At 45.0% G+C, this 16,746-nt stretch overlaps 1 protein-coding gene across 4 annotated transcripts in view; it reads left to right on the top strand.

The window, feature by feature from the left end:
* The window catches only part of LOC132384724 (rho guanine nucleotide exchange factor 25-like), a 407,339-nt gene extending 397,669 nt beyond the window's left edge, over positions 1-9,670 (top strand). For all 4 annotated transcript variants that reach the window (XM_059956128.1, XM_059956127.1, XM_059956131.1 and 1 more), the window contains 2 exons: positions 2,496-2,740; positions 5,208-9,670. In XM_059956128.1, the coding sequence (XP_059812111.1) occupies positions 2,496-2,740; positions 5,208-5,288 (326 nt within the window). In that variant the 3' untranslated portion in view covers positions 5,289-9,670. The remainder of the gene's footprint in view (positions 1-2,495; positions 2,741-5,207) is intronic.
* Positions 9,671-16,746: the final 7,076 nt, after the last annotated feature.

Raw genomic sequence — 16,746 nt, 5'->3', positions numbered from 1 at the left:
GATTTGCCTGTAATTTTAACTCCACATTCCTGTCTACCATTCCCCATCCCCGGTAGCCCCTCACCCCCACATTGACCTTTAACCCCTTTGCTTATCAAACATCCTTCTTCCTCTGCCTTAAAAGTATTCACTGACTGTGCAGTCCTTTCAGGAAGAGAATTCATTAAATAATGCCATTAAGTTGTCTAAAACATAAAATCGCCATTTAGGTAGGCTGCTGAGTTGGTTGTGCACCCTCTGGTCTAGCTGATCTTCCACCTGTGATCCCTGTCCCTATTCCAATGGCTTACCATCATTCTGTGATCAACTAATTGCCAAAAGACCATATGACCCAAAGATATAGGAGGAAAATTAGGCCATTTGGCCTATCGGATCTGCTCCAGCATTCCATCATGGCCGATTTATTATCCCTCTCAATCCCATTTGCCTGCCTTCTTCCCATAACCTTTGACACCCTGATTAATCAAGAAACTATCAACCTCTGCCTTAAACATACCCAAAGACTTGGCCTGCAAGCTGTCTGTGGCAATGAGTTCAACAGATTCACCAAGCTTTTGCTGAAGAAATTCTCCCTCATCTCTGTTCTAAAGGGACATCCTTCTATTCTGCAGCTGTGCCCTCCGGTTCTAGACTCACCCACTCCACATCCACTCCATCTAGGCCTTTCAACATTCAATACATTTTGATTCTCCCCACCCCCATTCTTCTAAACTCCAGCAAGTACAGACCCAGAGACATCAAACACTCTCAAATGTTAGCCCTATCAAGATCTTCGAGCTGCATCTCCTGTTCATCACACAGTCTCTAAGGAGCTGCAGCTTGGTGCACTTCATATCATTAACTCCAGACACACTAGCTATGTACTAGCAGAAGAAAATTGCTGGAAACTTAGTTAGAATGTCCACCTGTTTAGTCAGCTCCATCTTGGGCACTAGCCTACAAAGTACCCGGGACATCTTTAGGGAGCGGTGTCTCAGAAAGGCAGTGTCCATTATTAAAGACCTCCAGCACCCAGGGCATGCCCTTTTCTCACTGTTACCATCAGGTAGGAGGTACAGAAGCCTGAAGGCACACACTCAGTGATTCAGGAACAGCTTCTTCTCCTCTGTCAGCTGATTCCTAAATGGGCATTGAACCCTTGGACACTACCTCACTTTTTTTTTAATGTATGGTATTTTTGTTTTCTGCACAATTTTTAATCTATTCAATATACAAATACTTTATAAACTATACTGAATAAATTTATTTATTTATTTATTATTAATATTATTTTATTTTTCTTCTATATTATGTATTGCATTGAACTGCTGCTACTAAGTTAACAAATTTCATGTCACATGCATAATAAATGTGATTCTATGCTAGCCCAAGCTTTTCTATCACCTAGGCCTGCTGATCCAAAGACTGACCACTCTAACACTCTCCACTCACCCAGTGGCCACTCCACTTCTTTTTATTAGCTCCTGCTGAAAAGTCCCAAAAGCACCCGAGCTCTCTTTAAACCCCATGCTACATCACCAACAAGTGACCTCATTGCAGCCTGCTGAAATTGCCTTCTATTACAGATTTAGTTGATTTGTTTACCTTGTGGTTAAGTTGTTCTTTGCTCTTCAGTTCCTTAATGTTACACTCTTACTTCAGCGAGTAATCTTCACTTCACTCTTTCTCAGCATCATTGGCCTGACTCCACTGACATCTGTCCTGCTGAGTCAATCCGATTGAAACATAGAAAACCTACAGTGCAATACAGGCCCTTCGGCCCACAATGCTGTGCTGAACATGTACTTACTTTAGAAATAACTTAGCCATAGCCCTCTATTTTTATAAGCTCCATGTACCCATCCAGGAGTCTCTTAAAAGACCCTATCGTTTCTGCCTTCACCACCGTCGTCAGCAGCCCATTCCACGCATTCACCACTCTCTGTGTAAAAAAACTTGCCACTGATATCTCCTCTGTACCTACTTCCAAGCACCTTAAAACTATGCCCTCTCGTGCTAGCCATTTCAGAAAAAGCCACCGACTATCCACACAGTAGACAATAGACAATAGGTGCAGAAGTACCTTCGAGCCTGCACCGCCATTCCGAGATCATGGCTGAACATCTACTATCAATATCCGGTTCCTGCCTTGTCCCCATATCCCTTGATTCCCCTATCCATAAGATACTTATCTAGCTTAGAGATCAATGCCTCTCATAATCTTATATAGCTATTGCATGCTGGGTACTTTGGTCAAGTTGGAACCTTACATTTTACTGAAAATCTTACTTGGTCAAACATTTAGCTGTCAGTTTGGTAAGTTAGTAAATTTGCTACATTCAGGGAGGAGGTACAGGAGTTGAAGGCACACACTCAACATTTTAGGAACAGCTTCTTCCCCTGTGCCATCAGATAAATAAATCAATAACTGGGGAAATGATCAGTAAGGATGGTATGTAAGGATTGTTATTGTTGCATTAACCAAAGAGGATCATCTTTTCATTCCCTCTCTCCAGCTCTGCAATCTCCCATTGAGTATCAGCGGAGGGAAAATAAATCCAACAGCCTGGGGAGACCACGTGATACCAGGACAACACTGGCCACCTCAGGCGGTATGAGGCCCCACTCTTCCGCATCCATGGATAGAAACCAGTTTCCCTCCATGAAGGCCTACAACACATCACTGCCAGCCTTGTTCCTGCCCGCCTGCAGGACAGGTGATGCTGCCTTGGATACACATCAGCCACAAAGCCAAGAGAAGGTAAGTGCTGGGTCCTGGTGTGGCTCTCACGGCAGTCTCTACAGCTTGCCCTGAACAAGGCCTCTCCTACGTTGCTCTGTGGCGCTTCAAACTCTACACAGGAGCAAGAGTGGGTCACTCGGCCCTGTGAGCCTGAACCTGCCATGACTGATCTCAGAATCAAGTTTAATCACATATACTCTGTGTCAGAATCACGACAAGCGTATGCTAGGAAACGTATCTTGTCGCAGCTGTACAGTGCAAGATGTAAAAGTTATTCTAAGTTACAATTAAAAAAATAAAATATATGAACAGTGCAAAAGAGGAATAGTGAGGGAGTGTTCTCGATTTATAATCCATTCAGAAAACTGATAGCGGAGAGGAAGAAGCTGTTTTTGAATCGTTGGGTGTGGGTCATCAGGGTCTTATACCTCCTCCCAGATGGTAGTGATAATCTGCCTCAGGCCTCGTCTGCTCTTTGGTGCCAGTTCCCCGAATTCCCCAATCTTTCAAAATTTGTCGACCATCTCATTAAATCCACTCAGTGATCTGATCTCCACACCTTTCGGGGGTAGAGAATTCCAGAGATTTACCAACCTCTGTGAGACATTTTAAATGATCCGCCCTTCAATCCTCATTTGAGACTCTCCCACTAGTGGAAACATCCCACAATCTGCCTGTCAAGCACCTTCAGGATTGACAAACTTCAGTAAGCTCACTTCTCCTTCTGAGCTCCAAAATACACTGAATGCCCCTCTCATTATTGGAATTAACCTGTTGAATCTCTTTTCTTGACTGGCTGAAAAGCCAGTATGGCCTTCATTAGATAAAAGGACCAAAACTATACACTGTACTCCAGGTGTGGTCTCACCAATACCTTATACACTTGCCCTATCCCTCAATTCCAGTCCTCTTGCACTTGAGGGCTATACATGTCATAAGCTAAACTGCTGGTTCCCAATCTTAGCCAATGTGGTGTGAGAAGTTTCACTGTTGGATTCAGAGCTCCAGTTCAAAAAGAATGGAGCCCACTGCTCTACTCTCTCTACACTGTGTGGCTACGCACAGCTCACAGCTATGAATTCGCTGGTGATGCAACTGTTGTCGGTAGAATCTTAGATGGTGACAAGGAGGAGTCCAGGAGTGAGGTAGATCAGCTGGTTGAGTGGTGTTGCAACAACAACCTTGCACTTAACACCATTAAGACTGAGGAACTGATTGTGGACTTCAGGAACAGGAAGTCGAGGGAACATCCACCAGTCCTCAATGAGGGATCAGCAGAGGAAATGGTGAGCAGTTTCAAGTTCCTGGGCATCAACATCTCTGAAGGTCTATCTTGGGCCCAAAATTTTGATGCAATGAAGAAGAAGGCATGCCAGTGGCTATATTTCATTAGGAGTTTGACAAGATTTGGTATGTCACCAAAGTCTAGCCAATTTCTACAGATGTACCGTGGAGAGCATTCTATCAGGCTGCTTCATAGATTGGTATGGAGGGGACATTGTACAGGATTGGAAAAAGCTGCAGAATGTTGTAAACTCAGCCAGTTCCATCATGGGCGCACACCTTCCCACCATCGAGAATTCCCACCATCTTCAAAAGACACAAAGTACACTGCAGATGCTGTGGTCAAATCAACACAAACAACACGCTGGAGGAATTCAGCAGGCCGGGCGGCATCCGTGGAAACAAGCAGTCAACATTTCAGCCCGAGACCCTTCGTCGGGACTTTGACGAAGACAAGGTCCTGACGAAGGGTCTCGGGCCAAAATGTTGACTGCTTGTTTCCACGGATGCCGCCCGACCTACTGAGTTCCTCCAGCATGTTGTCCGTGTTGATCTTCAAAAGACGATGCCTGAAAATGCATCCAACATGAAGGACAACCATCACCCCTATTCTCTTTATTCCCATCAGGTAGAGGAGCCTGAAGACACACATTTTATGTTTTAAAAACAGCTTCTTCCCCTCTGTCATCAGATTTCTGAATGTTCCATGACCCCATGAACACTACCTCACTATTTTGCTCTCTTTTTACACTACTTACTTATTTTTATATTTCTCTTATTGTAGCTTATAGTATTTTTTTTGTATTGCAAGGTACTGCTCCCACAAAACAACAAATTCCATGACATATGATAGTGATAATAATCCTGATTCTGATGCTGATTCAGCTTTGGGAGAGAAAAGCCCTTTGAACCTCCTCCAGTGAGTTTTGCTGGAGCATTAGATGTACCTCCTGAGGGAAAACAGCCCAGCAACACTCCGAGGATTTGTCACACTGTCATTGCCAATGGGGCCCTACCACAGGCAGTGGAGGGAAGAGAAGGGAAGGAAACTGGTTCAGAGAATTGGCTAGAAAGGATAATAAAACCGCAAAAGCACACTCTCTTAAAAAGTGCCTGGTGGTTTGAGAGGAGGCGAAGTCTAGCATGGGGTTCCTGAGACTGAAACAGTGATCCTCTTTCCTTGTCTGACTCTCTTCCGCAGTGCGCCAGGGATGGAAACTCTGCCAAGAGAGATGACCCACGTCACAACTCAGAGGACAAGCTGGACGAAATCAACCTATAATATCGCTGCTTTGTTGTGTTTTGTTTTTGCTTAGAGGAACTTAGGGTTCAGGAGCTTATACACCAGGGGTTCAGGTAGCAACTTTCAGTTCTCTGTCCATGAACTAATTCCCAGCGTAAGTCAGTTGAGGTTTGATGAGCATTGACAGATTGTATCAACCGGATTTGTTTCAACTATCAACAGTGTTCTCCTGCACACTAGGTATGTGTGATAACAGACACAAGTTCCTAGAAAGTCAAAGGCATTGTGCTGTCATGCTTTTCATTTCATTCTTGCCTTCTGAGTACAGTTTCTACATAGGAATATCATAACTCAGTGGTGAAGTATCTATTTAACTCTCCCTTTGATAGGCCAGCCCCAGTAAAGGTAGTTGTTTCATCACTGGTAGACAAGGCTTTTCTTCTAAGATAAGGCCCATTGAGTGTGTTCTCCAAATGAAAGTCAGCTACCTTCAGTGGCCAGTGAGAGATCCCTGCTCAGCAGGAGGGGAGAATTACATTAAGCTTCACCCATGAAGTAGGTCAGTCAAGGTTACTTTCGAAAAGTGTGTGATCCGCTCCATCGGAATCACTGAGGCACCAATGTGGTGTTTTCAATGTCCTCCCCATTCGCTTTCCTCACAGTCCTGTGTCCTGCCAGTTAATACAAGCTCAACTCCCCATCAGCAGAGAGCTGGCAGTGTAAACTCCTGTCACAACTGGAGTCCAAGGCCAAAGCTTCAGAATAACAGTACCTGCTGTCTCCAGAGGAATTGTACCCAGCTTTTAGCACACTGTACAGTGCTTCTGAATTTTATCATTGGTGTTTGAATATTGAACATAAACCCTGATGCCCTCATTGACTAGAGAGGGGGAAGCAGGAAGGTGACCCCAAGATTATTGTCACCCAAAATGCAAGTCAAAGCATAGTCGGCCTCCTATAGTGAAGACTATTGCACACCACTTAGAGAAATTGTGAAAACACTGCCAACGTAAAGGTTAGTTCGAGGTCCAGATGCGACAGCGACGTCCTGAGGAAGCAGCCAAACCAAACAGTGTCAGGCAAGGTGGGAAGGGAAAGAGCTGTTGACCCTTCATGAGGTAAGGCCAAATTTCCAGTGCCAGTGTCCAGCCACATTGTCATAGTCTGCGCCATGTGAGAAAGATGATTGTAAACATCTCCAAATTCATGGTATCTGCTTTTCAGTTTGAAGCATAGAATATTACAGCACAGAAACAGGCCTTTTGGCCCTTCTTGGCTTTTTAGCTTCTAAAGTTTGGACTAGTGTTCCAGTCTGTGACCTTCATTGCTACCCCAGCAGTCTGCCTCAGGCCCGCTAGAAGCCGGGAGAACAGCCCATGACCTTCTCTGCAACGTCCAAGTTCCTGCACTGCATCCATAGGCATGTGCTTCGAGCTGGGCTCACTCGAATGGCTCCGTGTCCCAACCAATCAGGTGTGCGGAGTCTACCGCACCTCAGCTGCTTTGTGGCAGTCCATTCGTTCCCACTCCTGGTCAGCACTAGTGCAGTATCAAGGTGGTAAATGAATAAAAACAAGAACGACCTTGCCTTGGCTGAAGTCAAGAAAGAAATTATTCCATGCTCCCTTGAACACTGCAGTTAATGTGTAAATAGTGAATCAGAATATGCTCCAAAGGACACTCTCAGTCTGAGCTGGTATGATTACATCCATTGTTTGATGTTAATCCTTGAGAGTATGCTTGCTTACATTCCAGCACTTGATGATACACTCTTCCTGACCTGTTCCCCGCCTTTTCTCAATGTTCAGATCCCGCCACTGGAATGGGCTTGTTCTATGAGTAGAATTATAATCAGCCTACCCAGTTAGTGACCTTATCAAAGGATTCAGATGTGGCCAACTTATGGTACATACATCCTCTCTGGAATGTGTATGTGCTTGATATGTGCAATCTCTTGTTTAATTTGAGAGTAAGCCTCACGATTTCCTGATCTGGTATGAGCAGTTTGAATGTTTGGGAGCATAAGAATGTGCAAGCTGGGCAGCTTGTCAGAGGGATTTGAAGTATATTTATAAATGAAGCCTGTATTTTGGCATCAGCAGGGGATTAAGCGCCTTCTTCTGAAAATGCTGTTTTGAGCTGGAGTGGCTTTTACACAGAGCCGAGGGGGATTCCTGACCCAAGTATTCTTCTTTAACCTGGGACTCAACAGCACTCCCCTCCCAACCTAACATGCTCGTTTTCCAATGGGAAAACTTGCTCAGGACCAAGTTCTGTGAAATTCTTATCTTGGGTTTAATGGCCTCTTTTGCCACATTTTAATTCCAAACAGCCTAGGGCTTTCACAGATCATTGAAAGGTATTCTTCCATAATTACCTGAAAACATCCAGAATTCAGTATAACTGCTGAATCATGTGGGAAGCTTTTCCATGTTTTACACTCAACAGCAAAAGAATGATGCTCAGTTACTAGAGTTTTAATTGTTAGCACAAATTGAAAGACTCCAATCTTAGAGGCGATTAAACTAGAAACTCTTAGTAGGTTAGGCAGCAGCTGCGGAAAACAAAACAGTTAATGCTTCAGATCCAAGCCCCGTCATCAGTCCTGTTGAGAGATCTTGGAGCAGAAACATTAGCTCTGTTTTCCTCTCCACGGATGCTGCCCGGCCTGATGAGTGTCCCCGGCACTTTCTGTTCTGGTTTACAATTTCCAGCATCTGCAGTGTTTATGCTTTTCACCTGCTGACAAGCAGGTGCCGCGAGATTGCTTTACTCCAGATCCCAACTCTCTGACACCTTCCTGACATTCGGCGAACTGTCCCACGTTGCAAAACGAATACAAAGCATTTCCTCTGTACTCACGCCCCTGTGCTGAATTTCAGATGGCAGTTTACCTGACATTAGTTTGGCCTACTGCTGCTGATGGCATCTCATGGGCCAAGGATTGGTAGTGCTACATTTTGTGGTTCTTCATAGTCACACAGTCATCCAGCATAGAAACAGTACCTTCATCTATCGAAACCATGCCGCATACTGAATAATCATTTAACTAAACACAAATCCCCCGACATTTCTATGGCTGACCCCTCACCCACACAGTTTCACAATTAGTTCGTAAACTCACCTGACTTTCAGCTGTGGGAGGAAATTGGAGCACCTGGGGAAATCCACATGGTCAAAGGGAGAGCGTGCAAACTCCACAGAGACAGCACCGGTCAGGTTTGAACTCGGGTCTCTGGAGCTGTCAAGTAGTAGCTCCACCCAAAGTGTATGATATTAACCCCTCCCCCAATCACATGACAGTTTTACCTTTAATTAGCAGTTTAAAAATGTATACTGGAGCTTGGGAGAATATTTAGAAGTGTCATGGCTTTGGGAAATAAGGTATGGGACAAAATTGAAAGAATCTCATCATTTTATGGAAACAGCATTAGTTTGGTATCCTGGGAAGAGGAAGGGACCATCCAGTTAAATCATGTCGGACTCCCATCCCTTTTCCAATTGGGGAACAGGCAGGAAATTGGAGCTGAGGTCGAGATTGGAACAGCTCTGATCGTATTCAGTGGCGGTGTGGGCTTGAGAGGCCAAAGGGCTTACTCCTGCCCACTTTCCTTTTGCTCATTTGACACTCATTGTCCACAGCCTTTCGGGAGAAAAGATCTCCACACATCCACAGCCCTTGATGTAAAATAAAATGTGTTTCTTAATTTTGCCCTTGGTATTTTAAGATTATCTTTCTATGGTCTATATTTTCCTTCAGAGGAATAATTTCTCTGGAATCTCATTTCCTATTGAATCCTTGTAGCATTTTAGACACCTTGATTAGATCTGCACTGAACACAAGAGAATGTAAGTCGATTTTGTGTGACCTATCTTCCTACCTAAACCCGCTCAAGATTAGGAGATCCACAGAATTCTTTTGATGGTTCTTCTGGTAATATTACTGAACTGAATCCCAAAGGAAACTTTTCCTTTGAGCTGAATTATACCTCTTTTAGGTCACGATTAGTGTGTCGTACAACAGGCCTCAACTGTAGTGGCTGATATTTGGGGTTCTGATCATTATTGACCAGAGCAATTGGGGTGGCTTTACCAAGGAAAGTTTTGACCTTAGCGGGTGAAAGGGGCAAGGCTGAACATCAGTCACCACCGCCCTCCTAGCACAAGATGGAGCCATGAGGGACTTCAAAAGGGAAATACGAGTTGGGGGATTAGGTCAATGGAATGTATGGTTCCAATTACCAATATATCTTGTGTCAGTTTGTCGTTGCATTTCCACAGAGTTCACCGCTGAGCATTCTTCTGTGTATTATATTCCTGTACATGCATGTTTTAATAAAATATTGTCTTTTAAAGAAATGTTGAGATGGAGTACAATGCTGTTGTATCATATATCAAATTAAAACTGAAAAACTTTTAAAAAATTATCAAATGCTTTTGTTTCTTATGTTCTCACAAGACACTGAGGTAGGAAGCACAAGAGATTGCAGACGCTGGAATCTGGAGCAACAAACAATCTGTGGGAGGAACTCAGCAGGTCGAGCAGCTTCTGTGAGAGTCATAGAGAACGAAAGCACAGGAGCAGGCTCTATGTCCCATGCAGAACTGTTATTCTGCCCAGTCCCATTGACCAGCACCTGGACCATCCCCCTCCCATCCATGTACCTAACTAATTTCTCTTAACTATCGCAATCAAACCCACATGCACCACTTGAACTGGCAGCTCGCTCCACACTCTCAGAGTGAAGAAGCTCCCTCTCAGGTTCCTCTTAAACATTTCACCTTTCACCCTTCACCCATGACCTCCAGCTCTAGTCTCACCCAGCCTCAGTGGAACAAAAGCCTGCTGCCATTTTCCCTATCTATACTCCTCATAACTTTGTATGCCTCCGTCAAATCTCCCCTCCTTCTCCGACGCTCCAGGCAATAAAGTCCTCACCTGTTCAAGCTTTCCCTATAACTCAGGTCCTCTAGTCCACGCAACATCCGGTACACTTTCTTTGTATTCGAACCCTTTCAGCAGTTCGTCTCACAGATGCTGCTGAGTTCCTCCAGCAGATTGTGTGTTATGCCCAGGTACGATATAAAGTCACCTCCTTTAAGCCTTGCCTTGATATAGCACCTTTTGCGATCTCAGTTCAACAGAAGGGTCATTGGCTGCAGTCTACCATCACTACAGGACTTACGAGGGGTGATTGATATGTTCGTGGCCTAAGGTAGAAGGAGTCAGTTTTAGAAAACCTAGCACATTTATTTTTCAACATAGTCCCCTCCTACATTTACACACTTAGTCCAGCGGTCGTGGAGCATACAGATCTTGGACCTCCAGAAAGTGTTCACAGCACATGCACATGCAGTTCAACTCTTTGAATGATTATGCAGAAAATTTGAAGTTAATAACTCATCTCCTTCTACCTTAGGTCACAAACATATCAATCACCCCTGATGAGTTATTAACTTCACACTTTCTGCATAATCACTCAAGGAGTGATTAGCTTTAGAGCTGAGGAGTCATAGAATGCTACAGCACAGAAACAGACCCTTCAGTCCATCTAGTCCATGCTGAACTATTACTTTGCCTAGTCCTATTGACCTGCACCTGGACCCTAGCCCTTCATACACCTTCCATCCATGTACTTTCCAAATTACTCTAAAATAGTGAAATTGAACCCACATTCATCATTTCTGCTGGCAGCTCGTTCCACACTCTCATCACTCCCTGAGTGAAGATGGACTCCTTCATGTTCCCCTTAAATATTTCACCTTTCACCCTTAACCCACATCCCCTAGTTCTAGTCTCATCCAACCTCAGTGGAAAAAGTATGAACCCCTCATAATTCTGTATACCTCTATCAAATCTCCCCTCATTCTCCTACACTCCAGAAAAAAAGTCCTAAGCTATTCAATCTTTCTCTTTAACTCAGGTCCTCAAGTCCCAGCAACATCCTTGTAAACTTTCTCTATATTCTTTCAAGCTTATTTATATCTTTCGGGCAGGTAGGTACACAGTTATGCTCTTTCTGTGCGTGGCGCCATGGCTGTTCCAGCTCAGGGGTTCAGAGTTCACAGCTCAATTCTGACATATGGAGTTTGTACGTCCTCCCCATGACTGTCTGGCTTTCATCCAGGTGCCTCGGTTTCCTCCCACAGTACAAAGACATACTGTTAATCAGCATTGTAAATTGTCCACTGATTAGGTTAGGGTTAAATCGGTGGTTGCTGGCAGCTTGGCTCGAAGGGCCAGAAGGGCCCGTTCCATTGCTGTATCTTTAAATAAAATAAAATATGTTGAAAGTTAAAATCACTTACTATCACAACCTTATGTTTCTTGCAATTGTCTATGACCTCTCTACAAATTTGCTCCTCTAAATTCCACGGACTGTTGAATGGTCGATAATATAATCTCATCAGCATGGTCATACCTTTCATATTCCTCAGTTCTACCCATAAAGCTCTCCAATCTGTCCAGCTTGAGCACTGTAGTGATATTTTCCCTAACTAGTAATGTCACCCCCCCCCCCACTTTAATCCTTCCTGCTCTATCATGTCTAAAAAACTGGAACCCCAGAATATTGAGCTGCCAGTCCTGGCCCTCCTGCAACCAAGTCTCACTCATGGCTACAATGTCATAATTCCAAGTGCTGATCCATGCTCCAAGCTCACCTACCTTTCCTACAATACTCCTTGCATTAAGATAGATGCAACTTATAATTCCCACCATGCTCAGACTTTCTATTCCTGTCTTTGTATGTCAGCTTAATAACATCTTTCTCCACAACCACTCTCCCATCTGCTCTGGCACTCTGGTTCCCCTCTCCCTGCAACTCTAGTTTAAACCCGCCCATGCAGAACTAGCAAACCAACTCACACGGATACGGGACCCCTTCAGTTCAGGTGCAAACCTTCCCTGGAAGAGTGGCCAATGATCAAAAATCTGAAGTCCTCCTTCCTGCACCAACTCCTTAGCTACATGTTAAACCCCCTAAACTCACTTTACAGGACCTCGTCACCCTTCCTTCCAGATTATTAATCTATATGACAAACAGTAAGGGTCCCTACACTGGTGTTTTACCACTGCTCACAGGCTCTGAATCACAAAACGTAACTCTACCTTCATCATCTATCTCCTATCCTCAAGCCAATTTTGGATCCAATTTGCCATCCACCTTGGATCTCATGGACCAGCCTTCCATGTGGGACCTTGCCAAACACTTTATAGAAATCCTTGTAGACTACATCAACTACATTGCCCTTGTTGACACATTTTATTACCTCTGAAAAATTCAACCTCATTGGTCAGACAGGATCTCTCGCAGGCTTGGTGTTTACAGGCTTATCCCTGCTACCCTCCTTGAATAAAGGAACAACATTTGCCTGCCCTTCAGTGATCAGACCTCACCCATGGTCAGTGAAGATACAAAATCTCCATCAGGGTTTCAGCAATCTCCTCCCCTTGACTCCCACAGCAGCCTGAGAAGCATCTGTTCCTGAACCTGAGGCCCTGTACCTTGTTCCTGATAGCAACAGCGAGAAGAGAACATGTTCTGGGTGGTGGAGGTCCCCGATGAAGGAAACTGTTTTCCTGTGACAACATTTCATGTAGATGCACTCAATGGTGGGGAGGGCTTTACTCGTGATGGACTGGGCCGTATCCACTACTTTTTGTAGGATTTTCCTTTCAAGGGCATTGGTGTTACCATACCAGGCTGTGATGCAGCCAGTCAGTATCCTCTCTACCACACATCTACAGAAGTTTGTTTAAGTTTTAGATGTATTGAGACCAAAGTCTTGGAGCTTATTGATGTGTTTTGAGGAGATGATGGTATTGAATGCTGAGCTGTAGTCGATAAAGAGCATCCTGATGTATGCATCATTGCTATCCTGATGTTCCAGGGTTGAGTGAAGAGTCATTGAGATGGCATTTGATACTTCTTCCACAAAACAAAAAGATTCTGACTATTTGCCCTATCTATTACAATTTTACCTCTTACAATTTATAAACCTTGATTAGGTCTCCCTCAGGCTCCTTCAACTCAGGGAAAACAACCCAGTCTATCCAACCTCTTCCCAAGAGATAGATTAACCAGCAATCCAGTCAATATCCTAGTGAATCTCCTCTGCACTCTCTCCAGCACAACTACATCCTTCCTGTAGTATGCTGACTGGAACTGCACACAAAGTGTGGTCTAACCAGTGTTTTACAAAGTTACAATGTCAGCCACTGCGGTTTGATTTGGTGCAGTACCCTCTCATAATGTACAGAAACTGCAGTGAACTGTCAGGTCAACAGAAAGGTCATTGGCTGCAGTCTCCCATCGCTGGAGGGTTTCTATGTGTCTGGGACAAAGAAGCGGACAGGAAAAATCATTGTGGACGCGACCATCCCAGCAAACTGCCTTTTCCAAAAGCTCCCTTCTGGAAAGTGCTATAGGACAATTAAAGCAAAAACTTCGAGCCATTTTAAAGGCTTCTTCTCCCAGGCAGTTAATCTGTTCAACTATTGCAATTGCCTCCGCTCCCCACTATCTATTACCTCAGTCACTGCACTGCAATGTAAACACTTTAAACCACCTTTTATAATGCTGTTATGCTTGCTTTGTTCCCTCAATATTCTTTGACTTCCAGGATTCCTTGGAGTAGCAGCTCTCACCTTTGACCTTTATAGGAACCCTGAATTCTTGCTCTGTAACTTTTGAATGACCCTCACTTGTCAGATGTGGATTTATCTCTAAGTATCTGCTCCCAGTCTACCTTTATACCTTCCAGCCTTAAGATATTGAAATCAGCCTTCCTTGATTTTTGGACCATTCCGTATCCCTGTCCACAACAGCTAATACAGGAAAGCATAATTTATAGGTGACTGGAGGAAAATCTAGGGGGGCTGTCAGAGGTAAGTGCTTTACACAGAGCATGGTGGATGAGTGGAATGCCCTGCCAGGGGCAGTGATAGAGGCAGATACATTAGGGACATTTAAGAAACTCTTAAATGGGCACATGGATGATAGAAAAATTGAGGGCTATGTGGAAGGGAAGGGTTTCATTGATCTTAAAAGGTTGGCAAAACATTGTAGGATCAAAGGCATGTGCTGTGCTGTTATGATCTATATTATGGCACTATTTCCAAGGTGCTCCTGGCTGACTTTTCATCAACTTGCCTGACTACATTACACAAAATTAGGTCCAGTACTGCCCCATCTCTCATTGGACAATATTCATACTGGCACAGAAAGCTCTCCTTTAAAAATTCTACGCCATTTAATCCTTCACACTAAGATCTCAATTAGCATTGGAGAAGTTGACACTCCACCTATTAACTCTTACTTTGTGATTTGCCTACACATTTGTGTCTCTGTCCCTCTGAGCATTAGGAAGCCTGTCACAAAATCCCAATGAAGTGACCTCCTTTTTGTTCCTAAACTCTATGCGCATGGCCTTGTTGGAAGAACCTTCTGAGATATTCTCCCTCATTACTGCAACATCACCCCTTCTTTTACATCCATCTATCTAAAGCTTCTGTACCCTAGGATAATGAGTTGCCAGTTCTGTCCTTCCTTCAAACGCATCTCACTAATTGCAACAATATCATATTGTCTTGTGCAGATCACTGCTCTAAGTTCATCTGCCTAAGTAGTCAGACTTTATACATTAAAGCAGGTCCTATCTAATCTTCCCATGTGCCATAACAGGTTAATATCTTGGACCAAAGATCACAGCCTCAGAATAGAAGGACGTCTATTTAGAACAGAGACGAAGAGGAATTCCTTTATCCAGAGGGCAGAGAATCTGTGGAATCATTACCACAGATGATTATGGTGACTAAGTCACTGGGTTTAAAGCTGAGTTTGATAGGCTCTTGATTAGTCAGGGCACCAAAGGCTACAAGGAGAAGGCAGGAGAATAGTGCTAGGACGGATAATAAGTCAGCCATGATCAAATGCAAAATCTACAAAACAAGTCTTTGAAAATCACAGCAAGCTTAACTGCTTTGTTTTCCTCTTCCAGCAAAGGAAATAGTGAGATTTGCAGACTAAAAGTTAGCATCATTAAACAGTGACTGAATGCAGGTTGAGCAAAGATGTTGAAAGGGCCACAAGGAGCAGAAGCCCCAGCGTGGGCGTTACAAGGCCTATAACTTTGATCTGGAAAGGTAGAGGCCTGGAAAATCAGCTAATGTCAGTTATATAATTGTATAAATACACATTCCAACTGAGGCTGTGCAGCCAGTGAAGAGTGACTGGATAACAAAAAAAACTGCTGGAGGAACTCAACAGGTCAGGCTGCATCTGCAGGGGGAAATGGACAGTTGACATTTTGGGTCAAGACCCTTCATCTGAACTGAAAGAGTAGAGAGGAGAGATAGTAGAAAAATGTGTAGAAGGGCAGGGCAATAGCTGGCAGGTGACAGGCAGATGGAGGTGAGGAGAGCAGAGGTAGCAAATGAGTGATAGGAAGTGAGAGGTGGAGGTGACAATGGACCACAGGTGGTAGATCTGATTGGAGAAGAAGGTGGAACATGGAGGTGGGGAGGGCAGATGGGACAGTGGGGGGAGGTGAACCAGTGGGTGATGGACAGATGGAGTGGATGGGGGAGGGGACCCAGTGGGAGGGGTGTGTGGGTGATAGACAGATGGAGTGGATGGGGGAGGGGACCCAGTGGGAGGGGTGTGTGGGTGATAGACAGATGGAGTGGGTGGGGGAGGGGACCCAGTGGGAGGAGTGTGTGGGTGATGGACAGATGGAGTGGGTGGGGGAGGGGACCCAGTGGGAGGGGTGTGTGGGTGATGGACAGATGGAGTGGGTGGGGGAGGGGACCCAGTGGGAGGGGTGTGTGGGTGATGGACAGATGGAGTGGGTGGGGGGGAGGGGACACAGTGGGAGGGGTGTGTGGGTGATGGACAGATGGAGTGGGTGGGGGGGAGGGGACACAGTGGGAGGGGTGTGTGGGTGATGGACAGATGGAGTGGGTGGGGAGGGGACCCAGTGGGAGGGGTGAGTGGGTGATGGACAGATGGAGTGTGTGGGGGAGGGGACCCAGTGGGAGGGGTGTGTGGGTGATGGACAGATGGAGTGGGTGGGGGAGGGGACCCAGTGGGAGGGGTGTGTGGGTGATGGACAGATGGAGTGGGTGGGGGAGGGGACCCAGTGGGAGGAGTGTGTGGGTGATGGACAGATGGAGTGGATGGGGGAGGAACTGGATAGATCAGGAGGAGAGAGAAATGTGACAGAGGGAGAGCAGGTTACCTTAAGTTGAAGAATTCAATGTTCATGTCATCGGGCTGTAGACCACCCAGGGGGGATAGGAGATCTTGTTCCTCTGGTTTGTGGTTAACCTCATCCTGGCAGTGGAGGAGGCCGAGGATTGACAGGTTGGTGTGGGAATGGGGGGGGGTGGGAAAGAGGTTATTAAAATGTCTGGCAGCTGGAAGCTCCAGACCAGGTTCATGGCCATGGAATTGACCATGGTGGAGTAAGAGAAGGTAAAGTGATTTCCTAGTCT

The sequence above is a fragment of the Hypanus sabinus genome, chromosome X1, assembly GCF_030144855.1.
Source record: "Hypanus sabinus isolate sHypSab1 chromosome X1, sHypSab1.hap1, whole genome shotgun sequence".
NCBI classification, from domain to species: Eukaryota; Metazoa; Chordata; class Chondrichthyes; order Myliobatiformes; family Dasyatidae; genus Hypanus; species Hypanus sabinus.
The sequence above is the reverse complement of the archived record's forward strand: the minus strand, read 5'-3'. Positions and strand labels throughout refer to the sequence as shown.